The 12,513-nt window shown below is 31.2% G+C and overlaps 1 protein-coding gene across 1 annotated transcript; it reads right to left on the reverse strand.

The window, feature by feature from the left end:
* Positions 1-1,005: 1,005 nt before the first annotated feature.
* Positions 1,006-3,842, reverse strand: LOC132634200 (uncharacterized). Its single transcript, XM_060350489.1, has 4 exons — positions 3,206-3,842; positions 3,048-3,104; positions 1,942-2,336; positions 1,006-1,380 (listed from the first exon to the last, which is right to left on the reverse strand). Exons 2-4 carry the CDS (start codon positions 3,083-3,085, stop codon positions 1,205-1,207), a joined length of 609 nt encoding a protein of 202 aa, XP_060206472.1. The 5' UTR covers positions 3,086-3,104; positions 3,206-3,842; the 3' UTR covers positions 1,006-1,204.
* Between the last annotated feature and the right edge of the window lie 8,671 nt (positions 3,843-12,513).

The raw sequence follows: 12,513 nt of genomic DNA on the forward strand, positions 1-12,513 counted from the left end.
TCAGCCAGGACTTCCACTCTGTTGCAGCAGAGAACTGCTTATGCTTTCTTACCACTTCTATATTCTGATGTTTACCTTTTAATGTTAGCCATAAATATTACTTTAGTCTAGTAGGAAAGAAGTTTGTAAGACAATGTTTTCTTATACTTATCGTGGTTGTGTGCAGTGTGATCACTAATATAGCTAGTTTCTTGCTGTTTGAATATGACAATCTTAAGAGTCTGATTGTCTTGTATTATGACAGACGATTTGCAAAATGTTGAGATGCAATAGCAATAACAGACTTCCTCTGTTTCAATATGTGTGAACCCATTTGACTGAGCACGGAGTTTAAGAAATAAGAGAAGACTTTTAAACTTGTGGTGTGAGATGAATCACATATATTTTGTGTGGCTATAAATCATTGCATAAAGGTAAAATTGTTTCTAAATATTGAAATCGGTCATTCTTTTTGGCACGGACTAATAAGGAAATAGGTTCACATAAATTGAAACGGAGGAAGTATATGCTTATGTCTGCAGTTTCGATTAGCATGCAATTTTAGTCCTATTACTTCACAAATCTCAGTTGTCTTCTGATATCAGAAGGCTCGAAATCTACCAACCTGCCTTTTTGACAAGGCAAGTTGTGATGTAGCCAGAGCCACTTTCCTGCCAAAGCACATTGTGTGTATGGTGTTAAGCGTTAAGTGCTTTGCTTTTTGCAATGATAAAAATTGCTCTTGACATCGCACTACCTTTTAAGCAACGACCGTTTCTTTGCCTTCAAGGCAGCCCAACTTGTGGATATACTATCTCAATGCACATGGAAACAGACACCTGTCTGTCGATGTTTCTTCTTAGCAAGAAGCATTTGCCAGCCAGCATTTATGTGAAATGAGCCAATATTAGCTAAAACCATTTGAAAGTATGGAGAAGGCAAGGGTAAAGGGAAATGGTAGCACCAAATACGCATACAAAACTAAGCAAAGCCACTGTATCAAAGGGTCTGTTATTTAAAGTAAAAGTTGGTGTCTCCCAGCCAAGAAACTGGCCTAATTCAGTGTACGACATAGAGAATCACATGCATTGGTAGTCATATGAAATATCTTTCCTCACTTTTTAACATTTCTCCACAAACCATAAAGCTCATTGCAATAGAAGTTATCAACGAGTTGATAATAGAAATAGTTGGCAATAACAGAAGAAGGCTAGTAGTGTTGGGATCAGTTAGCAGCACTCCCCACTCTGGGCATGCCTGAGTCCACATTCTTAGACTCTACGTCCACCTTAAAATTCGCTCCGCCCACCTCGCCTGAGCTGTCCACCCTAGGTACTGGTTTCAACTCGTTAAGTGGGTGCTCATAACTCCTCAAGCCACCAGAAGATGTGAAAAAGCATCCTGAAGTAGCAAGCAAGACAATACGACACATTAAGTATTCTGTCAAAGATTTAAAAGTAAATAAACGGACATTGAGGACCTTGAAAAAAACCAAACAATAATCATAAAACACATGCTGTTATAGAATTATACCAAGCAATGCTACTCAAGGCTGGATAGGTAAAACCAATTTCGAGAAAGTGGCAAGAGTACGAGAAGCATCAATATGACAACCAAAACCAGAGGTAGTATGTCATTGTCAACGTGAATTATGGATCCCATCCCATTTGATTGATTTATGAATAAGCATCTCACAGTCTTGCCACGTGAACCCAACCACCTCTGCCTAATTTCACCCTCTTTTGTCACCCAGAGAAAAGGAAATGGAAAGTTATACAAAAGATAACTATTTGCACAAATAGAAGAGGTCTCAAATGGATCCGGCAAACATCAAATCATTTGATTATACTGATGATCATCAAAAACTGTATACTGAGTTATGGAAATAGAAAATAAATACTATGTACAATTTATTAGGTTCCAGGACCTTTCCCTTCAAAGCAAGAAGTTCATCCGCATTACCTTTGGGAAATGGTGCAAAGGATTTCCCACAGCCTTGCTTCTCAATGTCAGCATCATCCGAGAGAACAAGGTGGCCTTCAGAATCAATACCCCAGAAGAAGGGTGCGTTGCCATTAACATCCAAGATCGAGATAGGTTGACAAAGAACACTTACAGAAGCTAGAAAAGTAGCCCTCGAAGAGCTACCATAAAGAACGAAAGCAAATGTCCCAAGAATATCTTTCACCACTTGATCTGGAGGATAAGGACCTCTATCCCTCAAAATCCTGTAAGCCTCAATGACAATGATAACTTCGTTTGCTGTCTTGTTTAGCCCAGACTGTTGTTTGAGATGTGCTACATTCTCAATGTGGCCTTGAAACATGCAAAAAATGTCATTCACAACAGCGAACAGCCTACAAGAGACAGAGCAGTGATAACATCAGCGTGCGGTCATCCAATTAACTTTATTCGTTTTACAAGTTCATACCATTACATACTCATAGCATGCAAAAACACTTGACAAGTCTCTAGCATGCGTTAGGTCCAATAAAATTCCCTCTTCTTGTCTTCCCCGTAAGAAAGAAGATAATAAGGAAATATGCTTCTTGAATAGAATGTATCCACATTGTCTTAAAATTGCTTCAAGGTTTTCCATCTAAAATGAAGACAAACATTCTAACTGGAAAAAAACTCTTTCACAACACTACCACACTACCATATAACCAAGACAATGAACTACAAGTGAAATCATTCATATGCTCGACACCCCTGATTCTCCTCCCATAAAAAGCTCAACACCAGCCTCAGCCATCTTTAGTTGTGGCTTTTTTTTGGCGGCCAGAAACACCACAAAATTCAACTTCATCCTTTAACTTACAAATTCAAAATTGGTTGCTTGGGTAACATTACTAACAATAGGAATTTGATAGTCAACTAGAATGGTATTATTCTGATAGCTGAAGACGTATCCAGAAAATGTGATTTGGTTAAAATAAATAAATCTAAATTTCTAAATATCAAGAATCAAAAAAGGGGAAAAGAATATACAAGAAAACTAGTCAGTGCCACGTGTCCAATTCAATGCAATAAAGCTAATATATCGACAAAAATCAGGCAGAACACACCTCAATGTCCACAGGAGACCTCCATAACTATGCTCCATGTGTGCATCATTAATTATCCTGAAAAAATTACCAGATGCTCTTACAGGATACTAGATCCATAAGCTATAACAGAAAAAAGAAAAAGTCAAAGCATCTGCAACACGGATCAGAAAACTAACCTTTCAAAGCTTGCACAAATACCTTCAAACAAATAGATCAAAGATCCTTCTTTATGCGATCACAATAACTGTGGATGAGGTAACAGAAAGCTGCATGCCTGTTGGCCAAACATACAGAGTGAACAACTTACGAATTTACGGAATTTCTCAAGAATTATGTTGATTATGCTACCAAAATCGCATACGTATTCATAGAAAACAGGTCAATTGGAGTATCCATGACCTCAAAAATTGATGCTACCAGACATGTTTGGATGCCTGGTATAAATTCTGTGGGCAGTGCTAAACAGTGTACAAGAAAAAAAAAAAAAAAAACAAGGACATAACAAGAATAATAAGCTTCCTTCCCCTTAGACTCTTTCATAAATTGTACTTTTCTACTCTCTGCCCACCACCTCAGCATGAGAGGAGAAAATGGCACAGACCACAACCAAAAGTCATGGAAATTAGGAAGTAGTCGAGACTCGAGAGGCTTTCTCCAAAAATATATGATGAAGAAATAGCAGAATAGCTGTCATATGATGAGCGTAGACATAAATAGATAATGCATATAAAGAACAAATAAAAGACTTAAAAGTGGAAAAATCATAAGGTGTCTGTTGCTAACAAACTTGTCTCGTCAAATGCTCTACAGTAACACATATGATGAATCATGGAACAAAGAATTAACTTCCTACTTTGATTATTATATTAGACAATCAATAAACCATAAAAACTCATCCGGCAACTACAGAAAGGTCTCCTTCCAAATACTACACTTGCAAAGTTGCAATAGCTAGACGCAAAGACTAGGAACAGCAAACAAGAGAAACATACCACGGCCACTTTAGCCTTGAGAGTTCCCTTTTCTGGACTACAACATGCTCCCTTCTAAGTCGTTTCTCAGATGAAGATGCTATAGGTGTGCTGCTAACACATGCTTGATAATCATAATCACGAAGTAGGCCATCCTATTTACCTCCAGTTGTTAAGCATTGATAATGATATAGATTCCTGTTTAAGTTGACAATAAAGCATTAGATGGACAAGCGAAGAATCTGATATAGAGATATCAACCTTGGCAAAAAAATATATGATAATACCAGAATTATAGAAGTACCAGGAGATATTTAACTCAATTTCACAGGAAACAAGATTTGAGGGAACAGTTATGAGTTCAAAGAGAGCATCATCGTCCATTAGAAATTCATGCATAGCTATAGGCCATACAGAGAGAGAACCTGCTATTTTTTCTTTCACAAACTCCTACTGTACTGCATATTCTACAGCTCGACGTATTCGTTATGGTTCAGTATATAGGTGGCCCATCTGAATTTTCTTGGATTTTTATCAAATGTAACGGCCAGCTGCCCTTCACTGCTGCACGTATTCACCTCATTATTGTGTGCAGTGTAGTAATTGCACTCGAAAATCTGATTAGGAGTAGAAAACCCAAATTTATTAGATTTGTTCTAAAGATTTTCTTTCTGCAAAACATAACAAAATTATTCAAATAAAAAATTGCATTGATCAACTGAATTCTATACTAAATAATTTTTTGAAAATAAAAAACGTAAACTAATAAAGATGTGGAAAGGACTAAATGTTATAGAAAAGATCATTCATATATGAGCAAGGGTGCAAATATACCCCTCAATTTTTTTATTTAGAGCAGATATAACTCTCGTTATAAAAGTGATGTATATATACCCCTACCATTATAAAATGATGCAAATATACTCCTGTCGTTACAAAATGGTGCAAATACATCCTTTTCGCTGACGGGATTTTTAAGAAAAAATCATTTAGGTTGTTTTTTAATAAAAAAAAAATGTCACGTAACTTTAAAAAAAAAATCTACCCAATTTTTTTTAGAAGACATACTTTGCCACATAATAATTTTTTTTCGGGTGGTTCCTGTCTGATTCGTTTAAAAAAAATGGGTAAACTTATTATTTTTAAATAGAGATATTTTTTTAAACGAATAATACCCGACACACCATAAAAAAAATTACCACATGACTTTAGAAAAATATGTCTACTGAGAAAAAAAAAAAGTAGGTAGACTTTTTTTTTTAAAGCCACGTGGCGTTTTTTTAATTAAAAAAACCTAAATAATTTTTAAAAAAATACTTTCAGCGAAAAGGGTATATTTGCACCATTTTATAATGTTGGGGTATATATTAACCATACAGAAGAAAATTTTCCTCTTATTTGCATGTGAATAAGTATGTTTGAACATATATTAATAAATAATTTTAATCAATTTTCAAATACCAAAAATTGCTTAATAGTTATGTTACTCCCTCCGTCTCATAATAAGTGTTACCTTAGTCAAAAACTTGCATATTAAGAAACCAATAATGCAATGTGAAGTTACCAAATTACCCCTATATAATAAAAATAAATTACTTTTACCTTTTGATTAGAACATGCACAAGAAGTAAATTAAACCTTTTGACATTGAGAATCCAACAATACCAAGTTACTATGTGGCTTTTTCAATCATCATTTAAAAGTTATTTTATTGTCTAAGGGTAGAATTGAAAAAAACTAGTCAATTTATGTCTTGGTTTCCTAAGGTGACACTTATTATGGGACAAAAAAATTTGGCTAAAGTGACACTTGTTATGAGACGGAGGGAGTATATCTCTTGTCTGTCAAAAATTACTTTTTTCGAAATATAATTTTGAACTTCTAGAATTACTAGATGCATGTTGGTGTTAGCTATGACTTTTAGGATACCTAGGTGCATGGATTTTATGTTATCTAAGGGATGATTTGGTATGATGGATAAGCAAAAATAGTAATGGGATAAAAATGTAGTACCACCTTATCCTTTGTTTGGGTTACTAATCGTGAGATAAGTTATCTCAAGATTAAAAATAGTGCTGAGATAACTTATACCCATCAAAGGGTGGAATAGTAATCCTAGCATAACTTATATATCCCAGGATAAAACAGTGAAATTGACTAAAATAGCCCTGAGGTTCTCAAAACCCTTTTTCTACTACATAAGGTGGAGGGTATTTTTGTAAACAAATAACTTTTTCTTAAAAGTTATGCAATGCATGTTACTTTTAATACAACAAACCAAACAACTAATAAAAAATAATATCAGGATAACTAATCCCAACATAAATAATCTTAGTATAACTTATCCCAACATAATTAATCTCATCATAACTTGTGTTCAAACCAAACGACCCCTAAGTTCATTGTCTTTTGTATTATCTAGGTAAATTGTTGTGTTTTCAAGGAGATTAGGTTCATGATGTGTGTGAAATTAATTATTAAGTAGGAGTCTAGAAGTGTCCCTTGACACCTATAAAAGCATCCTTTGTAAGGATATTATGTAAGAATGAAGTTCTTTATGAAGTGAGCTTAATGTCTGAAGATAAGTGGGGAATATCATAAGGCACAAAGAGAATGAAAGAGAATGAAAGAGGGAGAGAGACATTACGCTCATTTTATATCATTAAAAAACTCTACTCTTACATATTATCACTACAAAGAGGGTATATATAGGTGCTAATAGAGTCTTCTAGACTCACCTATTAAATAGATTCATATACACACTTGACCACATTGATATTGTAAAAGTCACCTAAATAATACAAAGGGTCATGCCCTAGGATAACCAAAAGCAAATCTACACTAACATTTAAGTTTACTATTTTCAACATGTAACATACTAATTTCATAAGGCAACCCATAAACTCCGTACATCATTTTCTTGCGACACATTTCTGCTAAATACTTGCAATGGTACTAATAAAAATTACTTGCTTTATTATCTTTCAGTTATTGTTGCTCAGTATATTACTACTATATAGAAGCATGAGTTTCCCCATGCTTCGTCGTCAGTCCTCTTTAAAAAATAATAATATATATATATATATATATATAAGGTGGGCCCCATTCTAAAAACACCAAGTAATATTAAAAAAAAAAACGTGAACCCCACCATCTCCAAACTCATGTAAAAAAAAATGGACTCCATATTAAAAAAATAAGCAAAAAAAATAAAAATGGACCCCATATTAGGAAAAAGTAATGTAAAAAAAAACGTGCATCCCATATTAAAAAATCACACAATATTCATAGGGGTGACTATATAACCCATGCTTCGTCGTCAGTCCTCTTTTAAAAAAAAAGGTGGGCCCCATACAAAAAACACCAAGTAATATTAAAAAAATAAAAAAAATAAAAACGTGGACCCTACCATCTCCAAACACCAAGCAATATTTAAAAAACAAAAGAAAAAAAGTGGATCCCACCATCTCCAAACTCATCAAAAAAAATTGGACCCCATATTAAAAAAAAAACAATGTAAAAAAAAAACGTTCACCCCATATTAAAAAATCACACAATATTCATGTAATTCCCAAAGTATCCTCATTAAGTCAATAATGGTGGATTCATTGCCACATGCGTATCAATCCATTAGTGGGAGCAAATGAAATTATTGTACAGTAAAAAACATAAACTTCTTATTATTACTTTTCTTCAAAAGGTTAAGTAGCCAAACCATACAATTTTCTTTCTTTTCTTATATTAGCCTGAGATCTAATCTAGATATTTAACTGTTGTATTTGCTATTCCGCCCTGTCATCTATTTGTTATGTTTATGTTTACTAAATAAATATACTTAAAATATTTATATTTTAAAATAAGATAGAATTTAATTACTTTTTCATTTTTATTCTTACTCTAATAAATGTGAAAAGAGATTAATGTCATAAAAGAAAAAATAATATTAAATGGAGATCAAATAATTAATAAGGTAAATTAGTCAAATTATAATTCTAATTGACATTTCTTTAAAAAAATCGTGCAAAAGACAACATGACAAGTAAAATGAGCTAAACTAAGAATATTTACCAAAAATTAAAAAATAGTAGTTCTTCGTTTAAATAGAAAATGAAATGTAAAATGAGCTAAACCAAGAATATTTACCAAAAATTAAAAAATAGTAGTTCTTCGTTTAAATAGAAAATCAAATTTCTACTTTGTTTCGTTTTAAACATGTAAAATTAATTTAATAATTTGAATTAAAATTATCCAAATCAAAATTTGATAAAAAATAATAAGTATTGTTTATGTTCAATCTACATACATTAACAATAGAATATTTTACACCTTTAAATTAATCGAATTAAAATTCAAAGTATCAATTGATGCTTAAATATTGTTATTGGTTTATCTCAAAGAGAGGAAAATAGTTTCCTTTTAAACAAGTCTTCTCTTTTAAAAAGTATTAATAAATTTTTGCCAACTTTGTATTCGTAGCAAACACTAATATAATAAAGTTTTGGATACAGAGCACAAGCTACAATGTTATATTAATCGTGTTTTGAACTGAACATAGTATATATATATATGCATAAAAACAGTGCAAACTTATGTATGTTTATTAGTAATATAAAATATATATATATATTATCACTACCCAAACACAACAACATACACATAGATACACTATAATCTAAAGTGTTGAGACACCATCTTGTCTAAATATATGCTTGTATTTTCATTGTTGTATAATGGTAGGGAGCTATAAATGCGCACGGGCATACGCCGTCTAGTCTAAATATAAGCTTGTACTTTCGTTGTTGTATGATGGTAGGGAGCTATGAAACTACTGGTGGTCAACATACTTACTTAAGAACCATTATGTGTTGGCTGAGGAAGAGTTAGATCGGTTATTTAGAGAAAAGGACCAAAATCATACATTATGTTTTGGTTTGGATCAAAATCATACATATTCTTTCACATGGAGCACTAATAGTACATTATGTTTGCATAAGTGGTGCACTTTTAGTCAAACTCCCAAATATTTTTTTAGAAATTTAATGGAAAAGAACAAAAATGCCCCTGAACTTTTAGAAAAGGTATAAAAATACCCTTTATTCATCTATTTTGCTAAAACTACCCCTCAATTTAACTTTTTGGCTCATTTATTCCCCTTGACTAACGGACAACACTAATTTTTTTTTAAAAAAAATATTTAAATTGCACATGACATTTTATTACTGAAAATTTGATTTATTTTTTTTTAAAATAAATCTGAAAAATCGTTATTTGTAGAATAAGGAAAAATAATTTTTCAACATCCGTTTCTTTAAAAAATAAATGTAGTAAGCCTTTTATATATATGAAAAAAAAAAACAGAATTGGATTTTCATTAAAACATGTGGAATTTTTTTAAATTTGGAAAACTTTTTTTAACGAGTAAAACCTTGACTAACGAACAACACTAATTGTTTTTTCTTTTCAAAATGTGAATAACTGGATTTTTATAAAAATCTGAAAAAATTAAATTTTTTATGGAAAAACTGTGTTTAAAAAAAAAACCCAGAAAACTATATTTTTTTTAAATCTAGAAGAAAATTATGGAGTATTAGTTTTGCACATTTTACTTAAAAAAAACAATAAGTTTTTCAGATTTAAAAATTGAATTTTCTAAAAGAAATGGGGTTTCCACCCGTTAAAAAAAAGTTTTCCAAATTTAAAAAAATTCCACATGTTTTAATGAAAATCCAATTCTGTTTTTTTTTATATATATATATATATAAAAGGCTTACTACATTTGTTTTTTAAAGAAACGGGTGTTGAAAAATTATTTTTCCTTATTCTACAAATAACGATTTTTCAGATTTCTTTTTAAAAAAATAAATCAATTTTTCAGTAATAAAATGTCATGTGCAATTTAAATATTTTTTAAAAAAAAATTAGTGTTGTCCGTTAGTCAAGGGGAATAAATGAACCAAAAAGTTGAATTGAGGGGTAGTTTTAGTAAAATAGATGAATAAAGGGTATTTTTATACCTTTTCTAAAAGTTCAGGGGCATTTTTGTTCTTTTCCGTTAAATTTCTAAAAAACTATTTGGGAGTTTGACTAAAAGTGCACCACTTATGCAAACATAATGTACTATTAGTGCTCCATGTAAAAGAATATGTATGATTTTGATCCAAACCCAAACATAATGTATGATTTTGGTCCTTTTCTCGGTTATTTACCTTACCGTTAAATTATCTACTAGAAGCACCGGTTTCAAGCAGGATCGTCGTCATCCTTCCAAGGATAATTTCGGAATTGTATGATTTTCGTGCCTTCAGAATATTGTAATTGACTGCATTATTAGGTGTACTTTTATCATTTTTGGACATAAAAACCGCCCATTATTTTGTTTTCAACTTTTTTGTCCGATGAAAAAGCTGCACCTTACTTCAACTTCCTATGCTATGGGGCCATCTGCTTTTCCTATTTTCACGGCTCTTTGGTTCCTTACATTTTCTATAACATCAGTGGACCCACCTCTTTATTTTGTATAGACAAATTCCATTTCTCTTTACTGTGTATTGCTACTATTAATATGCTTATTAATTACTCTGTTAATATATATTACTTCTATTAGTTTGTTCATTTTAGTGACAAATCATTTTTTTTTATTTAAGTCATTCAATTTTTCATCTGAATTCCTTCAAATGTTAATTACGTACTTCATTAATACTCACATTTTATTTACAAAACATTTTATAGATGAAATAGGGAACTCAAAGACTATGTGATTGTTGTTTGTTCTTATACTAATGTTAATAATATTTATCCACTATTAATTTTACGTTTAATGAAATGACTTATTACCATACAAAAATATAACTTTTCAAATACTCTGAAACAAAAAAAATATTGTAACATAAATTATTGAATCCGTGTTTTCAAAAAATTTAGTTTGTACACGTGATTTTCACGAAAAATCGTAAAATATGTAGAATTTTTTTTATTGCATAGGGATAAAATTATAATTATAACTATTATAGAAGAGTGAGTTTGGCCATCAACCCACTCTTCTATAATAGTAATTAAAAAAATAAAGTAAGGTGGGGTTCACGTGAAGAATTATGAGACAATTGTAAAAAAAAAAATTAAGGTGGGGTCCACGTGAAGAAGAAGGAGACAATTGCGGAAAAAAAAATAGGACATTTAAATAATGATAATAAGTTCAGAAAATGGTAAAGGTATGCTTAGAGAAAATTTAAAGAAGAGAAATTCAGGAAAAAAGAAATAACGATTTAAATTGAACACAAAACCCGCTAAAGAAGTCATAAAACCAAAAGATTTAAAACTTATACCTTTGGGTAAGGATAAAAATGCACTATTTTTAGACACATACGTCTCACATAAATAATGAGGAATAACATCAAGAAGACGAAATATAAACGGTCAAGAAACATATCCACATATTTTCTTAAAATGATGAAGTTGGTTTATACTTAAAAATTTAAGACTACAACATATGCTAACACATGAAAGCGTTTTTCAGTATTGTTGAGTAGAAAGAGATGATGACATGAAATTTGGTAGGAGAAGGTGTATTTCAAATCTTTCAATTGGAGAATCAAACCAAGAAAGTCATTTATGGGAGAAGCGGACTAAGTAAAATAATTTATTGATATTTTCAATTAATTGAATTATAATACTTTCTATAAAAAAAATTCATAATTATATTACTAAAAGGTACTCTCTCTCTCCTATTTTATGTGATATAGTTTGACTAGGCACGAAGTTTAAAAAAGAAAGGAAAAATCTTTGAAACTTGTGGTCTAAAACAAGTCATAGATATTTGTGTGGATTTAAATCATTTCATTAAAAGTAAAAGCGGAAATTTCAAGTTAAATGATTTCTAAACATAAAAATATATCATTCTTTTTTAGACAGACTAAAAAAAAAATGTGGTACTATTTTTTATGTTGGGCCCGTGCTAGCACGGGCTTTCATCATCCAGTAGTAAACAGATGTTAGAGAGAGGATGAGAAGTGCAATAATAATTTAAACTTGAAGGACTATTAGTGCTCCATTTAAAAGAAGGGGGATGACTTTAAATGTAAAGCCAGAGATAAGGGATTATTTTGGGCGCTCACCATTTTACCCCAAAACATGAAGAAAATTACAAAAATGGTCTCAATGTTTGAGGGCAAGTTTACTATGCACCTAATAGTTTTAGTCCTTTTAAGTTTGCTAAAAGTTAAACTAGCATCTGTCAAATATTTGTTGAATTCTGCCGGCTAAATTTAACGGAAATTATGAAAAAAATGAAAAAATAAAAGCGAAAATTCTCATTTAGAGGTATAATTTTTATAGTTTTTGCTATTTATATTTTATTTCTAGTTCTGGTGCAACTATTTAAAGTGTAATTTTTGTTAGTAGCTTTTGGGTTGCATATTTTAATATTTGATGAGTCTATTTTTATGTTTATAGTTAAGTCTTTTTCTCTATTATTTTCATTAAACTCTAACAGATAGAGTTCCGATAATTATGTTACC

This window comes from Lycium barbarum, chromosome 3 (assembly GCF_019175385.1).
Source record: "Lycium barbarum isolate Lr01 chromosome 3, ASM1917538v2, whole genome shotgun sequence".
Lineage (NCBI taxonomy): Eukaryota > Viridiplantae > Streptophyta > Magnoliopsida > Solanales > Solanaceae > Lycium > Lycium barbarum.